The 16,817-nt window shown below is 39.9% G+C and overlaps 1 protein-coding gene across 1 annotated transcript; it reads left to right on the forward strand.

The window, feature by feature from the left end:
* The first annotated feature begins 3,241 nt into the window (after positions 1-3,241).
* Positions 3,242-16,245, forward strand: LOC118357556 (mucin-15-like). Its single transcript, XM_035734801.1, has 4 exons — positions 3,242-3,382; positions 4,799-5,656; positions 14,949-15,122; positions 15,244-16,245. The coding sequence occupies exons 2-4, from the start codon at positions 4,822-4,824 to the stop codon at positions 15,363-15,365; spliced, it is 1,131 nt and encodes a 376-aa protein (XP_035590694.1). The 5' UTR covers positions 3,242-3,382; positions 4,799-4,821; the 3' UTR covers positions 15,366-16,245.
* The last annotated feature ends 572 nt before the right edge of the window (positions 16,246-16,817 follow it).

Here is a 16,817-nt window from a genome sequence, read left to right on the forward strand (position 1 = left end):
TAGCAGATCGGGGACTTGCAGAGCTTAATACTTAGCCTATGATGTTTCAATATAATTACCGCCAGAAGTTGAATAATGTTAAATGAGGATAACACATTAGTCTGACAGCAACAAAAACACTATTGTTCTAACACTAATGTTAGACATAACATCAGTCTGTTTTGGACTGGAATATGTTTTAAAGGGATTTCATAGCGTGCTTCTACTAGGAATATCAATCCACAGGGTGTCATTCAACTGAAGAAAACAGTTGTGCATGACTGACTTAGTAATAGCGCAAGCATTTTTACTTCTAGAGAGCCATGACCATGCGTGGAGCACCAGCGAACAGTTCTACTCAAAAACATTGGGTGATGAGTTATTTATGTATGCTGACGTCCAGCTAACAGATATTTCCCTTGTCTGTTAGTACATTGTTTAGTGCTGACATCTGGTGGCATTCTAGAATTTCATACTGGTGAGACTTGGGAAAAGTAGGCATTCATACTGCGGAGGACATGGAAAATGGTGACAATTGTTATACAAAGAGACTATGTGGAAAGCAGTAAACGCTTAGAAACTGTATAATAGAGCAAGCCAGTATTTCTGGACACCTTATACGGGATTGCGGGATGGTTGAGCTAACGTGCGTTAATGTGCAGCTCAGTCTCCAGATCCCAATCACCTGAATTCTAATCACCTGTTCACACACCTGTATGTCATTATCACACATTATTTACTTCAGTTCTTTGCACCCCATCACTGTGAGGTTTTGCTTGTTTTGTGACACACGTCTTTCGGACCTCTGTTTTTCCAGTGATAGTTTTTGCCTGCCTCACTGATGACGCCTTTCGTCTATTCTCTGCATGTACTTTGGCCTATCGGATTTCCTGTTATCTACCTATTGCCTGATCTTCCGGGACGACGTTACTAGCCTTTTCCCTGCCTGTACCTTTTCCCATTTGGACTCCCTGTGTCTGCCCCTGGACCCAGCTATCTGCCTCCTCCTGTGGTCCTTTGCAATAAACACTTGCGCTTGAAACCAGCTCTCTGTCTCCCCTCGTGTTCATTACAGATTACATATATATTTTTTTGAAAACACGTTTTTTTATTTGTATTATCTTTGACCAGATCTAATGTGTTATATTCTACTACATTAATTTAACATTTCCACAAACTCCAAGGTTTTTCCTTTCAAATGGTATCAAGAATATGCATATCTTTGCTTCAGGTCCTGAGCTACAGGCAGTTAGATTTGGGTATGTCATTTTAGGTGAAAATGGGGAAAAAAGGGGCGGATCCTTAAGAGATTTCATCAGGTAAACCGTAAATGACACGCCTTCACATACATACACTACACGCATGTCCATGCACACAGACACCCACCCACACAAAAGTCAATGAGTCAATGGAAGGGACACTGACTCTGTGGTCAGTTCTTCATGATTGTAGACATTTCCACATGATTTCAGATGGATGCCTAATGTGCAGGTTCCAGTTACTCCAGTCTCACCTCATCCTACATCTAACCTCTCTATCGTGATGCTTAGCAATGTCACTTTGAATTAAATCACTATCTTTTAACCTATTGCAATATTGTTGTATTATATGATTTGCATTATGTGATCTATTTCATGTGGAAGCAGCAGCACTAAGACAAATGACCCCCCAGGGACAATAAAGTTAATCTTATCTTATCTTTGGGTGAGACGAGGCTGAAAAATTCATCCCACCAACCCTTTCATCGATTCCATGCCACTTTTCATCAATACTGACATGGAAATCATATGACGGCGGCTTACGGAGATAGTTGGGATGGACTGAGAGTAGGTGAGGTGTGGGTTTAAAAGCTCATGTTCTGTAACAGTTATGACTTAAACCCAGATTTATAATGTATAAGAACTATCTATCTAGATGTAATGTATATCAAATTACTTTATTCTTGCTATGTAACTACTGTAAAACATTTTTTTTAAAAGCCATGTATGTAGAATGTGTGTAGAATGTATATGTAACAACATCCCATGGCAGGATTATGAGCTATTTCTGCTTCATAGTTGGACGTATAAACATCACGAGACTTCCAAAAGCAATTTACAGCTCAATTTGAACGTATTCACTTTCACTGACTATATGCCAGATGTTCAAATCCCTTATAAACACAAAGGACAACCCTTGGATAAGGCTACTATTGTGAAATGATCTTACCTCTTACATAATATTCTTCATTTTATTCTATTCAACAAAAGCATATTGATTTGTAATTACACTCTTTGTCACACTTGTGTAATAACCTATACTCTGTTACTTAAACTCTATTACCATGCAATAATACAACTATTATAACTAACTCCAATGTTGTTACTAGTTATTACTGTGTATTTACATAGGTATAATGAGGGCAAATTAAGGTGTTACCAGAATATTATTCACAGCTAAAATAGTTAGACTAGCTACTCTAACTTGATTGATAGCCTGAAATGGCTTCTTGGTAGCTAGTTATAAGGTTGGGAGATTGGGAACCTATCTGGTCTAGCTAAAGCCAACTTAATAAAATTCCTAGGTGGCTAATAGTTTTACAGAGAAACAACAACAACAACAAGAAAAGTTTTTTTTAAATGAAACAGGACAGATCTGAGTCGGCACGTGCCCCTGTGCCCCCTATGGGCATGATGCCTCTGAGCACAGTTCAACCTCCCACACACTGCATTTAGTCTATGTGCTTCAAGTGCCACTTCTCCTTGTCTCCTTTACTTACACTGTCAGACGCTAGGTTTTATTGGCTCAGTTAGCAGAGGCCTACCGTACGTTCCGCCACATTCCACCCTGAATAAAACGACAACAAGAATACCAGGTTGTGACGTACAGAACCTGTAACGACACAAAAATAGCCCTAAGCCAATTGTTGCCAAATATAAACCAGAGACAAGGCACGGATGAAAGCGGTACTGCCCTTTTGTATCCGTGACGACAGCAGACATTCCAAAATCACAAGGGAGGAATGTTCCGAGGACCTGGGGGCAGATGCTTTGCCCAAAGGGGGGAATTCAGGTGCTGCACACCTGGAAACCAAACTCAACTGAAATAAACGGATGTGTAGTGTACATCTTAGCAACACAGAAGATAAACTGTAAAACCATGACATGTTTAAAATAACCTTAGTTACCCTAGAGACAGTATCATGTTACCATTTAGGGATTGGCTGGATGACAGGGTGTTTGTGTCAGGTGTAAAATCAGGTAGAACAGGTTCCTGGTTGTTCTGATCTGACTTCCCTGCACTGCCCCGCCCCTTCACTGGCCTATCGTTCCCTCTCTCTCATACGCCGGCTGTTTCACGGAGAGATCTCACTGCCTTCCTCACACCTGTTAGCTGTAATCACCTGACCGAGCACCAGAAAAAGGTATGTGGCGATGGTGATTTTAGTAACGTAGCTCTATTTCACCATTTCTTCTGTATGGGAGATGTATGGTAGACGTTGAGTTGTGTGACACTTATATGTGTTTGGTATTTTTGTAAGGTTACAGACTCTCCAGAAATTGGATTAGTTCAATGATAACGCCACAAAGCGAATGAGGAAAATCCATCCGATTGTAAATGTCATACCACTTTCGAATGAAACAGAATGATGATATTGCAGTGTCGGGGTTTAAAGTTGCTCTTAGTAGTTGTCCACCAGTCAGGCAAACCAATATACATGTGTCATCCCATCCAGACTATTCTTTTATCAATGCAGATTCAGGTAATTGTCAAACGTATATGGGTTTTTTGCTTAATGTCTGAGGGGACTCAAATGGTGTTATTAACCCAAATTTATTTTGACCAAACCAAATATGTAGTTGGAAGAGGACCTAACAAACCTAACAAACCACAAACCTAACACTCAGAGTGATTGAAGGAGGATAACATTTCGCCAAATGCATGGTCTACAATGACTGAGTTAATCATGACACTTTCTCTATGCTTACATTGAAATAAAATAATGTAAGATAAGCAGTCCCAACAGACGGAATACATCATTTCAAATATGTTATTTTATTTTTTATCATGCTATCAAAACCTATTCAACCCTTGGCTTTGAGGATATTTCTGAAGGGGAAATGCTAGCCAGACATTCATGTGAGCTTTGACAACACTGCAGAATGCATATTTAGTATGCTAACAGGAAGTATCGCCGTTCATCCAAGATTGACTCAACTAAAGTACATGGGAGTCTCCCCATAGTTACACCCTGAATGATTATTGCATTGACGTTCATTTAGTCTATCGTCCCCAAAACTGAGTTGGCAGACTCTTATCATATTGATTACAAAAACACTGGGAGTTTGCTTCCCATTCAGGGGAAATAATTGTCCTCCTAACCCTGACCAGCCCTTATAAAAATTGAGGTCAAAGCCAAACTGATAGCATCAACACTTCATCTCCTGGATTGGTATGAATAGATTATAACTCTATTAAAAGATAACGGTAGAGTCAAGTCAGCCAAACCCCCATTGAGAGCTTGCTTTTTTTTGTATTACAGGGTGAGCATTTGTTTCAGAACATGGGGAATATGAAATACTTAATGGGAATCTTGGGAATTCATAAAGTCCTTGTCTCGCCTTCATCAATTTAACTATTCATACATTTAATTCATTCTTGGTGACTGGTTGCCTAAGAAAAATGATGTACAATACAGCATATTCTCTACTTATAATCAATGGTGGCCAAAATGGGACAATACATTTAAAAAACATTTTTTTTTACATTTGTGGAGAACCAACCTTGACTCAATGTATCTAACAAAAATACTTTTGTTTACGTGTTGATTGTTGATCAGAACACGAACGAGAGAGACGGGATATGGACCTTTATTCAATCATCAGTGCTGTTTTGCTTCTGCAACTGCAAGGTTTTCATGTGGCCTTGCTCCAGGCACCAACAAACTCTCCAGGACGGACGATCGATCAAAGTTGGCTTCGTCAACTGTTCAAATCCAAGCTCAACAAGACATCAGAAGCTCCGTTCAATGACTTGGATGATATGAACCAGGAGGGTACTGAGTCAACAGATAACTCTGCTTGGGGTATCGCAGATGTTTACATGTCATCTAGTGGGGAACAGGACGACATCCAGGACACAACTTCTGGTGATGTTATGATTGGCACCACAATGCCACCAGAGTTGCCAGATGCTACAGCGGAGGACCCTGAATCGCCAGCGACCGCTGTTGAATCTCCAGAAACCACTGTTGCACCAGAACCCCCAGTGAGTGTTGCCTTAAACTCAAGCCAAGTTTCCAATGCAACTGGAGAGGACAGTGGACTCCAAACTACCACCACCACTCCAATCACAGAAAACTCAAATGGCTCTAATTACATGTCCAATGACACTGAATTGAAAGAGACAACCACAGCTCCAGACACCAATAGCACAGATGAGGCCGGTCCAGATCCTGATGTTGAGAACGGGGTAACCAACAGTACAGAGGACAGCCATAATGGAACGACTACAGTACCAGAAGGACCAGAGCCATCAAGAGAACCATCCACAGCTTCCCCCACCACAAAGCTCCCCTTGGACTCACCTGGGACTACAACTGCCAAAATCATCCCAGAAACTACAACAACCACAGGTCCCAGCACAACGACAGACATGATGGAAACTGGTGCCGCTTCAGGGAACAACTCTGCGAGAGGTGAGGAGACAGTGTCTAAGTATCTGGTACATTCTTTGTCTCAAGGGCACTGCTGTGTGCACCTGTAACCTACTTACTTGCTTGGTCAAGGGAGCCTATACCAAGAGATCACAACAATGTTTGAATTTGGATATGTTCACTTCACATAACCATTGTGATATTGTTTTAAATGTTTTGGGAGAGGCATTAATGAATGAGTCAGCAACCAGACAAAGACAAAGCAGTCAAAAAGTTACAAATAACCACTGAGTATCAGATTTGAACATCGGAGGGACCTCGTTAGAATGTAACACAATATCCAACAACGCTCAAAGGGCAGTTATCTTATATCACCATCGTCTTTTTTACAAACCGCTTTCTTTCCGGTCTCTCCCTGACCCACATTTGACAGATCTCTATTTTTTTCATTGTTAAAGCACAAACTCCCCTTCTTTCACCGGCTGGGCAGGGTTGAGTTTCAGACACTATCTGCATGCCCACAGTGAGTGGAGGCTTCCATTACAAATGCCTTCTCCAGGGGACAAAATACCCCTGTGTTAGCCTGTCTACAGGAAGGAGGAGGTCAGTAGCTGAGGTTCATTACTGCAGTACAGGGCGTGAGAGTACTACTCTCCAGTTTCTAACATACTTAACAAGGGAATTTTTGAGTGGGTGATTGATGACATTCATTAAAGGAGGATATCCCCAATTTTGACAGGTTATAATTGATTTACGTGTATTTCTTCTTGTACTTCAAATTCAATTGCATCCTTTTCAGAAACGTACACACAATTTGCCAGGTACAGTCATTCATTTGAATATGTAGTAACTACTTCTGTCAAACTTGACTTGCTGAAAAACATTGTTACCATTGGGAGAAACCTCATACATTTCAGCCAGTGATTAGTTTATACTGTGGCTTGTTTGACCTGTTTGTTTATCTCATTTGCATGTGGCTTTACAGATTTTCCATAGTTAGTACAGCATGCTAGCTATGTATCGCAGTCTCTTTATGCAATACTTATTAATCAATTGACAACACGTACTGGCTATTACCTTTTCTTTAGGGAACATGGAGAGAAAAGGTGTAGAGTTTCACACAACCATGTCACACAAAAGTACACAATATCTGGACCTAGATCATATTTTCTCTATTCATGGGTTTGCACCTCCGTCACTTGATAGCGTCACGCCATTGTTACACTAAAAATAAAAGATTCCAGGAGGATCCTTTAGGGATTCTTCAAATTGAAACTGTAGGGTAAACACCTATAAATGATTTGAAGAAACCTTTAAAACGAGTCTGGCGTGTTGCTGTTGATGTCCTCTGTAGACTATGAATAGCCAGAATGATTTTGCAATTCATGGTGATCTAACAGGTTTCCTGTTATATTCATCCGAGGTGTAGGGAAGGTGAAGTCTGTGAATACAAGAAATATATAATTATACAGATGATTAACAAAGTGTGCACACAACAGTATTCATACCTTGGTTTTTGTGGTAAATGTGAATGAAAACAAATGGTTAACTTATGACAAAGGTTTTCATACACATACCTTGTCCATAGTGAAGAGGGCTCTGGGATCTTCAGTGGAGAGGTAAGGGAGGAGGAAGATGGCTGCTGTGACAGAGTCCTATGAGGTTTTAGAGAATTTAAATGAACTGTTGAGCATATATGTGATCTGCATATTATTATGAGGCAAACCACTACTAATTGTACATACAAAGGCACACACAAATAACTGAGCAGTTCAGGCATCTGCACACAATGCAGCTATATTTTAAAGATATTCTTACCTCTTTGTTGATTGATATCCATTGAATATCCATTGTCCATTTTCTGTATTAGAAAGAATTGTAAAAAGGGACAAAGTGTCCAACAACAGCCATTTCAAAAAATATGAAAGATAGATGGTATAAATAATAAAACAATATAAATTTAGATCATACAAGAGAGAAACCAGACCTTAAATTGAGATCTTTCAATTTTCCAGTTAAATGCATGTACCTGCTGTCATCTCAAATCCAAATGTTTCAGTTGGGTAGTTAGGTTCTTGCAAGAACCACCAAGAACTTAAAAGGTTCCTCGATGAAACCCACCTCAAATGTGGTTCTTGGAAAAACCTTTTGCGGGAATTTTTCAGTGCCAAGAACCGTAACGTTCTTCGATGAACTTTGATGATCTTAAAAGAACCCTTGATGAACCCCACATTTTTAGAGTGAACATTAATTCTAAAGACACCTCAGCCACAGTAGACCCCAAAAGTTGAGTGGTGCCCAGTCATCCCAAACGGTGACTAATGACTGTTTCATCTAAATTACATTACATTCTTAGAAAAAAAGGTGCTATCTAGAACCTAAAGGGTTCTTTGGCTGTACCCATAGGAGCACCCCTTGACGAACCCCTTTTGGTTCCATGTATAAATAACCCTTTTCGGTTCCAAGTAAAACCCTTTCCAAAGAGGTTTCTACATGGAACCCAGAAGGGTTCTACCCGGAACCAAAAATGGTTCCCATATGGGGACAGCCAAACAACCCCTTTGGAACCCCTTTTTCTAAGAGTGTATAGCGGCCCGGAAATACGATGACATTGCGTAACAGTTGGCAAATAATTAGTAGGAAACAACTTTGCCATTGTTATGATGTCAACAGTATTCATGTCAATCTTTCTTGAATCAAAGTAGAGAAGAGATTGACTGCATCAATTTCTGTTTTTGTGAGAAATACTATTGTGCTAAATTTCTAATTGTTTGTATAATCAACTTACATAGCTCTGAGACGTACTTACCTCACCAGGAATCACTTCACAGTCCCCAAATCCAGAACCAATTAAAGGCAATTCACAGTATTATGTAGAGCCATGATCACATGGAACTCCCTTCCATCTCAAAATGTTCTTTAAAAAACAAATAAACAACACCTCACTGCACAAAGTGTTCTTATTTTGGTCTTATTTTCTTATTTCAAAATTGTAGTTCAGTCCTTGAGCTGGTCTTGTCTATTGATGTTCTATATTATTTCATGTTTTGTGTGTACCCCAGGAAGAACTAATGGGGATCCTAATAAAATAAAATAAATATACCAAATTTACTTTAGACAGATGGCAATGTTGCCGTTAGCTAGCAGTTCTTAAAAAATACCTAGCATTTCCAGAGTTAGCTAGCTAAAATCCGATGCTCTCCCCACAATCGTAGCTAGCTAGCTAGCTAGCGTAATACTACATCTAATGTTAATCTGATGACGAATGTTTTTTCTACTAAGTATTTGCCTCCTTTAGAAATGGCAATGGTATTTCCAAGCAACTATAATGCAGTTCTTCATCAGTGACAGTTGACAATGCATTGAGTGGAATGTTCAGTCAGGAGTCAGGCTTAAACATTCAAAACAATATTGTGATGAAACGTGTAAGCCAGGAATATGAATACCCCACTTTACGCCAATGTAAATGCAGGGTGTGCTCCTTTAACATTGTTTTAAAGTGTTGTGAGAAAATAGAAAGGGAGGTTAACAAGCTTAGTCTTCAGATAAGGAGATGTCAGGGAAGTAAACATTTGAATTTCCAAATGTGATGACCGAGATTATGAAAGCTTATTCGAAGAGGGGAAATTGTTGATCATGGTAAACATGTTGCTACTCATATTAGCATATTGACTAGTCTGGTACTTTTCATTTAGTTGTATCAAAAGTTCTATCAAAACTGTCTTGGAGTAGCTGGATCTCACCTTCGCATACCACATTACAGTGCATTCGGAAATTATTCAGACCCCTTGATTTTTCCACATTATGTTACGTTACAGCCTTATTCTAAAATGGATTCAATTGTTTTTTCCCCTCATCAATCTACACACAATACACCAAAATGAAAAAAAATATATATATCACATTTACATAAGTATTCAGACCCTTTACTCAGTACTTTGTTGAAGTAGCCTGGTTCCTCTCTAGGTTTCTTCCTAGGTTTTGGCCTTTCTAGGGAGTTTTTTCTAGCCACCGTGCTTCTACACCTGCATTGCTTGCTGTTTGGGGTTTTAGGCTGGGTTTCTGTCCAGCACTTTGAGATATCAGCTGATGTAAGAAGGGCTATATAAATTTGATTTGATTTTGATTTGAAGTACCTTTGGCAACAATTACAGCCTCGAGTCTTCTTGGGTATGACGTTACAAGCTTTGCATGCCTGTATTTGGGAAGTTTCTCTCATTATTGTCTGCAGATCCTCTCAAGCTCTGTCAGGTTGGATGGGGAGTGTCTCTGCACAGCTATTTTCAGGTCTATCCAGAGATGTTCGACTGGGTTCAAGTCCGGGGCCACTCAAGGACATTCAGAGACTTGTCCCGAAGCCACTCCTGTGTTGTCTTGGCTGTGTTTTTAGGGTCGCTGTCCTGTTGGAAGGTGAACCTTCGAGGTCCTGAGCACTCTGGATTAGATTTTGATCAAAGATCTCTCTGTACTTTGCTCCGTTCATCTTTCCCTCGATCCTGACTAGTCTCTCAGTCTCTGCCACTGAAAAACATCCCCACAGCAAGATGTTGCCACCACCATGCTTCACTGTAGGGGTGGTGCCAGGTTTCCTCCAGACGTGATGCTTGGCATTCAGGCCAAAGTGTTCAATCTTGGTTTCATCAGACCAGAGAATCTTGTTTCTCATGGTCTAAGAGTCCTTCAGGTGCCTTTGGCAAACTCCAAGCAGGCTGTGATCTGCCTTTTACTGAGGAGTGGCTTCTGTCTGGCAACTCTACCCCAGAGGCCTGATTGGTGGAGTGCTGCAGAGATGGTTGTCCTTCTGGAATGCATTCCCATCTCCACAGAGGAACCCTGGAGCTCTGTCAGAGTGACCATTGGGTTCTTGGTCACCTCCATGACCAAGGCCCTTCTCCCCCAATTGCTCAGTTTGGCCGGGTGGCCAGCTCTAGGAAGAGTCTTGATGGTTCCAAACTGCTTCCATTTAAGAATGTTGGAGGCCACTGTGTTCATGGGGACCTTCAATGCCTCTACACAATCCTATCTCAGAGCTCAATTCCTTCTTGTTCTGACATGCACTGTCAACTGTGAGACCTTATATAGACAGGTGTGTGCCTTTTCAAGTCATGTCCAATCAATTGAATAATTATGTAAATAAGGCATCTGTTTTTTATTTGTAATAAATTAGTAAAAATGTCTAAAAACCTGTTTTCACTTTGTCAAGGGGTCTGAATAATTTCCAAATGCAGTGCATGTCCAAGGAGACAGGGGTTTTATGTTAATCAGGTTTCCATGGGTAACACAAACAATCCTTAGTTCTCTTTGATTTATCTTTTCATTCAAAAAGTAATGAGTACAACCTGGTTGGTTAACGTAATTCAATCAGGGGTTCTGGGAGAGCAGGGATTGTCTCCCAGTGTCTGGTGGAAAGCAGACTGAAACAGGTTTCTTCTAGGATTTTGCCTGTGTTTACCTCTATTCCATTTATTTTTTACCCTAAATAACTCTGCAGTCCTTTCCAATGACAAGCATGCCCATAACATGATGCAGCCACCACCATGCTTGAAAATATGAAGAGTGGTACCCAGTGATGTGTTATGTTGGATTTGCATAATATTCAGGACAAAAGTTAATTTCTTTACCATATTTTTTGCAGTATTACTTTTGTGCATTATTGCAAACAGGATGCATGTTTTGAAATATTTGTATTCTGTATAGGCTTCCTGCTTTTCGCTTAGTCATTTAGGTTAGTATTGTGGAGTAGCAACACTGAACAAAAATATAAATGCAAAATGCAACAATTTCTTATTTAGGCTTGCCATAACAAAGAGTTTCAATATTGACAGTAAAATGGCGCTGACAGATAGGGCAGCCATGCTTCTAGTTGCTAGAAAACTTTGCAGTATTTAGTTTTTTTCTGTGTTATTTCTTACATTGTTTGCTCAGAAGTTTTTGGGTGTTATTACATACAGCCGGGAAGATCTTTTGGATATCAGAGCGCCGGTAACTCACCAACATTACCACTATTATGACCAGGAATTAGACTTTCCCCAATCGGATCCTTTGTTCGTACCCCCCAGGGCAATTGAATTGATTCCAAAGGCTGATCCAAAACACCGCCGGCGGAGACGAGGTATTCGGGGTGGACTTCTAGTCCGACTCATGAGGCGAGCACACCACCCACCGCTTCCAAGTATAGTACTTGCTGATGTTCGATCTCTGGATAATAAAGTTGACGAGCTCAGGGCGACGATTTCCTTCCAGAGAGACATCAGGGATTGTAACATACTCGGTTTCATGGAAACATGGCTCTCTCAGGATATACTGTCTGAGTCCGTACAGCCAGTTGGGTTCTCAGTTCATCGAGCAGACAGGAATAAATATCTCTCCGGGAAGAAGAAGGGCAGGAGTGTATGTTTCATGAGTAACTGGTGTAATTGTGATAACATACAGGAACTCAAGTCCTTTTGTTCACCCAACCTAGAATACCTCACAATCAAATGCAGACTGTATTACCTCTCAAGATAATTCTCTTTAGGTTGAGTCAAATTTGAGGAATACACTACCGAAGTTCTATCAACACATTGACTATAGTACTCACGCTGCTAAAACACTCGACCACTGCTACTCCAACTTCTGGGATGCCTACAAGGCCCTCCCCCGCCCTCCCTTCGACAAATCTGATCACGACTCCATTTTGCTCCTCCCTTCCTATAGGTAAAAACTCAAACAGGAAGTACCCGTGCTAAGGACTATTCAACACTGGTCTGACCAATCGGAATCCACGCTTTAAGATTGTTTTGATCACGCAGATATGTTCCAGGTAGCCTCTAAGAATAACATTGACAAATACACGGATACGGTGACTGAGTTTATCAGGAAGTGTATAGCAGATGTTGTACCCACTGTGACTATTAAAACCTACCCTAACCAGAAACCATAGATAGAAGGCTGCATTCACGCAACACTAAAAGCATGAACCACCACGTTTAACCATGGCAAGGTGACTGGGAATATGGCCGAATACAAACAGTGTAGTTATTTTCTCCGTATGGCAATCAAACAGGCAAAATGCCAGTATAAAGACACGAGACATAGTGTATGTGGCAAGCTAAACACCTTCTTCGCCCGCTTTGAGAATAACACAGTGCCACCGACGCGGCCTGCTACCAAGGACTGTGGGCTCTCTTCTCCGTGGCTGACATGAGTAAGACATTTAAGCTTGTTTACCCTTGCAAGGCTGTACCCTCCAAGCTCATCATTAAGCTTGAGGCCCTGGGACCTAGCCCTGCCTTGTGCAATTGGGTCCTGGACTTCCTGACGGTCCGCTCACTGGTGGTCAAGGTAGGAACCAACATCTCCACTTCGCTGATCCTCAACACAGGGGCCCCAAAAGGGTGCATGTTCAGCCCCCTATTGTACTCCCTGTTCACGCAGGACTCTGTGGCAAACGAAACAACAGTAGTAAGCCTTATTATCAACAATGACGAGACAGCCTATGTGGAGGAGGTGAGGGCCCTGGGAGTGTGGTGCCACTTCAAGAAGAGAAGGTGGAAAGCTTCAAGTTCCTCAGCGTACACATCACTGACAAACTGAAATGGTCCACCCACACAGACAGTGTGGTGAAGAAGGCACAAACAGCACCTCTTCAACCTCAGGAGGCTGAAGAAATTTGGCTTGGAACCTAAAACCCTCACAAACTTTTACAGATGCACAATTGATAGCATCCTGTCGGGCTGTATCACCGCCTGCAACCGAAGTGGCTCTCCAGAGGGTGGTGCGGTCTGCACAATGCATCACCAGGAGCTAACTACCTGCCCTCCAGGACACCAACAGCACCTGATGTCACAGGAAGGCCAACAAGATCATCAAGGACAACAACCACCCGTGCCACTTCCTGTTCACCATGCTATCATCCTGAAGGCGAGGTCAGTACAGGTGCATCAAAGCTGGGATCTCAAGGCCATCAGACAGTTAAATAGTGATCAGTAGCACCTTAGAGGCTGCTGCCCTATGTACATAGACTTGAAATAACTGGCTAATAATGGAACACTGGTCACTTTAATAATGTTAACATATATACTGTATTCTATTCTACTGCATATTAGTCTATGCCGCTCCGACATTGCTCATCCAAATATTTATATATTCTTAATTCCATTCCTTTACTTTGGATTTGAGTGTATTCAAATCAAATCAAACCAAATCAAATGTATTTATATAGCCCTTCGTACATCAGCTGATATCTCAAAGTGATGTACAGAAACCCAGCCTAAAACCCCAAACAGCAAGCATTGCAGGTGTAGAAGCACAATTGTGTTTATTGTTGTGAAATTGTTACATATTACTTGTTAGATATTGCTGTACTGTTGGAGCAACAGTACAGCACTGAGAACACAAGCATTTCGCTATACCCGCAATAACATGCTAAACACGTGTATGTGACCAATACATTTTGACTCAAGACATTTCAGCTTTTCATTTTTTATTAATTAAAAAATTAATAATCTAAAAACAAAATTCTACTTTGACATTATGGATAGATCAGTGCCACAAAGTCTCAGTTGAAATAAATGTCAGGCTGTAACAGAACAAAATGTGGAAAAAGTAAAGGGGTGTGAATACTGTCTGAGGGCACTGTATCGATTGCGTGATAATTTCACAAATGACGTGAAACGACAATGAAATACTGATACACTTTACACTTTTCATTTGTCTGACATTGGTTAATTATTGGTTTCACTAATAGATTCAACGTGATTAAATAGATGGAAAACTTTTACTGAAATGCAATGAAACCTGTTATTTTCACACATGGTAATTGCACTGATTGTGGTAGTCTAATTACATGGCTGGGAAATAGTACTGTCTATTGAGTTGAGACTAGTCATGTAAAAGGGTGCTCTATATCCTTTTGTACATATATTTTTAAACACACATTTTTCGCCTCAATTATAGGAAGAATGGTACTTTATTTGGTTAGTACCAAGTATATGGTTTGTACTGTATATGATTTGTAGATGTCCAATAACTGTCAACAACATTTCAACTTACTGTCCTCTAACCCTAACCTTAATTCTTACCCTAACACTTATTCTAAACCTATCCCTAACGATAACCGTAAACCGTAAGCACTTGCCTATCAACAGATACTTTGTTAATAGTATGGCCATCTGTAGATAATCTATATGGAACTGTCCAAATAAAGTATGACCGGAAGAATATTTTGTGATACATAAATATGTTACTCCAGACAAAATGTATTGCACCATATATTAGAATGTTGTATTTGCAATGTTTCTCCCTCCTCGTTTTCATGTATATTTTTGCGATGAATGTATTTTTGTTTTTAAAGGCTTGGCCTCAGATGCAGTGCAGAACAAGAAGAAGAGTGAGGCATGGGGTGCCATCCTGGGCACAGGAGTGGCAGTGTGCTTTGTGGCGATGGTGGTCTTTGTCATCCGGAGAAGGAGAGGCCGACGGGATTTCACACACAGGAAGCTTGTTGAGGAATTCCCCTCAGACCCAGGTAGGCAGTTGCCTTTTATGATTTCCTGGCATATTTTCTATCTGATAGCACTGAAAAAATGAATAGGAAAGCACCTGTTATCATAAATCGGCCATGCAAAATCTCTTTTTCTCACTCCTAGTTCAACAACTGGACAACAGTGAGCCTTTGGATTTGAAATATGATGGTTCAGCTTACTACAATCCTGGATGCCAAATGGACAACATCCAAATGGCCAACTTTCCACGAGGACATCAAAATTGAAAAGGGCTCCAAGTCTAACTTTAAACACGTTAAAGAAGACTTTCATATACAAAATACTTATTGAGACCCAACATATGCAATAATGTGCATAAATATCTTTAACAGAATGTTAAGTTATAGATTTTTATTATTTTTTATTATTATTTTTTTCTTCTTCTAAGGGGTGGATCAGCTTAATATTGAGGAAAGATTATTTCTTCCATCAATGTAACTGTCTGCATCATTTCCAATCCCCCATATATTTTTTGGAGTACATATATATATCCATATACATACACATATGCATACATATACACATACACATACCTATGTAGACATACTTTTTTTTTTAGAATATGCCTTTATTATTCCCCGCAAACCCTACTGCCCTTCCCCCAACTGGAGTAATCTAATAATCAATAACACTTAGGCTTCTACCTTCAGTATCTGCATCTTATACACATTTTACAGACACAATCTATTTTACAATAATTCTATTTTGTTTGTTTTTAGTCCTTCCTCTATTTCCGATGTCCATCCAGTTTGATTTCTATTTGTAAATGTGCTATTTCACAACATTTCTCAACCTATATACATTTTACAGACCCCGTATGTTTTACATTGGCCATCTTGTTATTGGTCCGACCCTTCAGCTCATCCCATCTATCTCTTAACACCATCCATTTTGGATTTCTATTTGCCACATATTTTTCAACTGTGCTGTGATGGTTGACAAAAGTACTGAACCTCTCTATTCTCATACAGATTGCTAAAATAATAATTATATTATTGATTGATTGACTATGGCTTTTCAAATGTTACGTTATAGATTTACTGCACCCTAATGCATTGGTTACGTGGGCTTAAGGGTGTAAACCAATAAACTATGGGAATTTGAGAATATGTGTTTGGAGTTTATTTATTATTGTTTAGTATTATTTTATTATTATTTTGGAAAATTGTAATGATATGTTTATGCACCTGATTTAAGGTTTTGTTGTGTTGTTATTTCCAAAAGTGCAACCCCCAGAATGAATACAAACTTTACGTAACTTAGACATACACATAAATCTTGCATTGATCTCAATGGGAAAAATATAATGCATGGATCTCAAGTTAGGATTCTAGATACTTCAATTCAGTCTATAATAGAAGCAGTAAAAGCCAAAAATGAAGACTTGATTGTCTGCTATATTTCCAAGATGGTTTGACAAAGGGAACTAAAAATGTCTTAGACATGAAGACCTGCACTCAAATAAGGTTATTTCTGTACCTTATTCTAATTCACAATTTAGCCACAGGTCAACTCAATATAAACATTAACATACTGTTTAATAATTTTAATCAACCCAAATTATAAGTTATTATTATACTGTACCTCTGTCTATTACATCCTTTCTCAAGGTGCTTATGTGTAAAGAGCAATTGCCACTGCCATTATTTTTAATGGCTGACTATTAAAGCCAGGGTCGG

This window comes from Oncorhynchus keta, chromosome 2 (genome assembly GCF_023373465.1).
Source record: "Oncorhynchus keta strain PuntledgeMale-10-30-2019 chromosome 2, Oket_V2, whole genome shotgun sequence".
Lineage (NCBI taxonomy): Eukaryota > Metazoa > Chordata > Actinopteri > Salmoniformes > Salmonidae > Oncorhynchus > Oncorhynchus keta.

Coding starts and splice junctions, on each gene's coding strand:
- LOC118357556 (XM_035734801.1), top strand. CDS start 4,822: ATGGACCTTTATTCAATCATCAGTGCTGTTTTGCTTCTGCAACTGCAA. Junction 5,657..14,948: donor AGGGAACAACTCTGCGAGAG/GTGAGGAGACAG, acceptor TTGTTTTTAAAG/GCTTGGCCTCAGATGCAGTG. Junction 15,123..15,243: donor GGAATTCCCCTCAGACCCAG/GTAGGCAGTTGC, acceptor TCTCACTCCTAG/TTCAACAACTGGACAACAGT.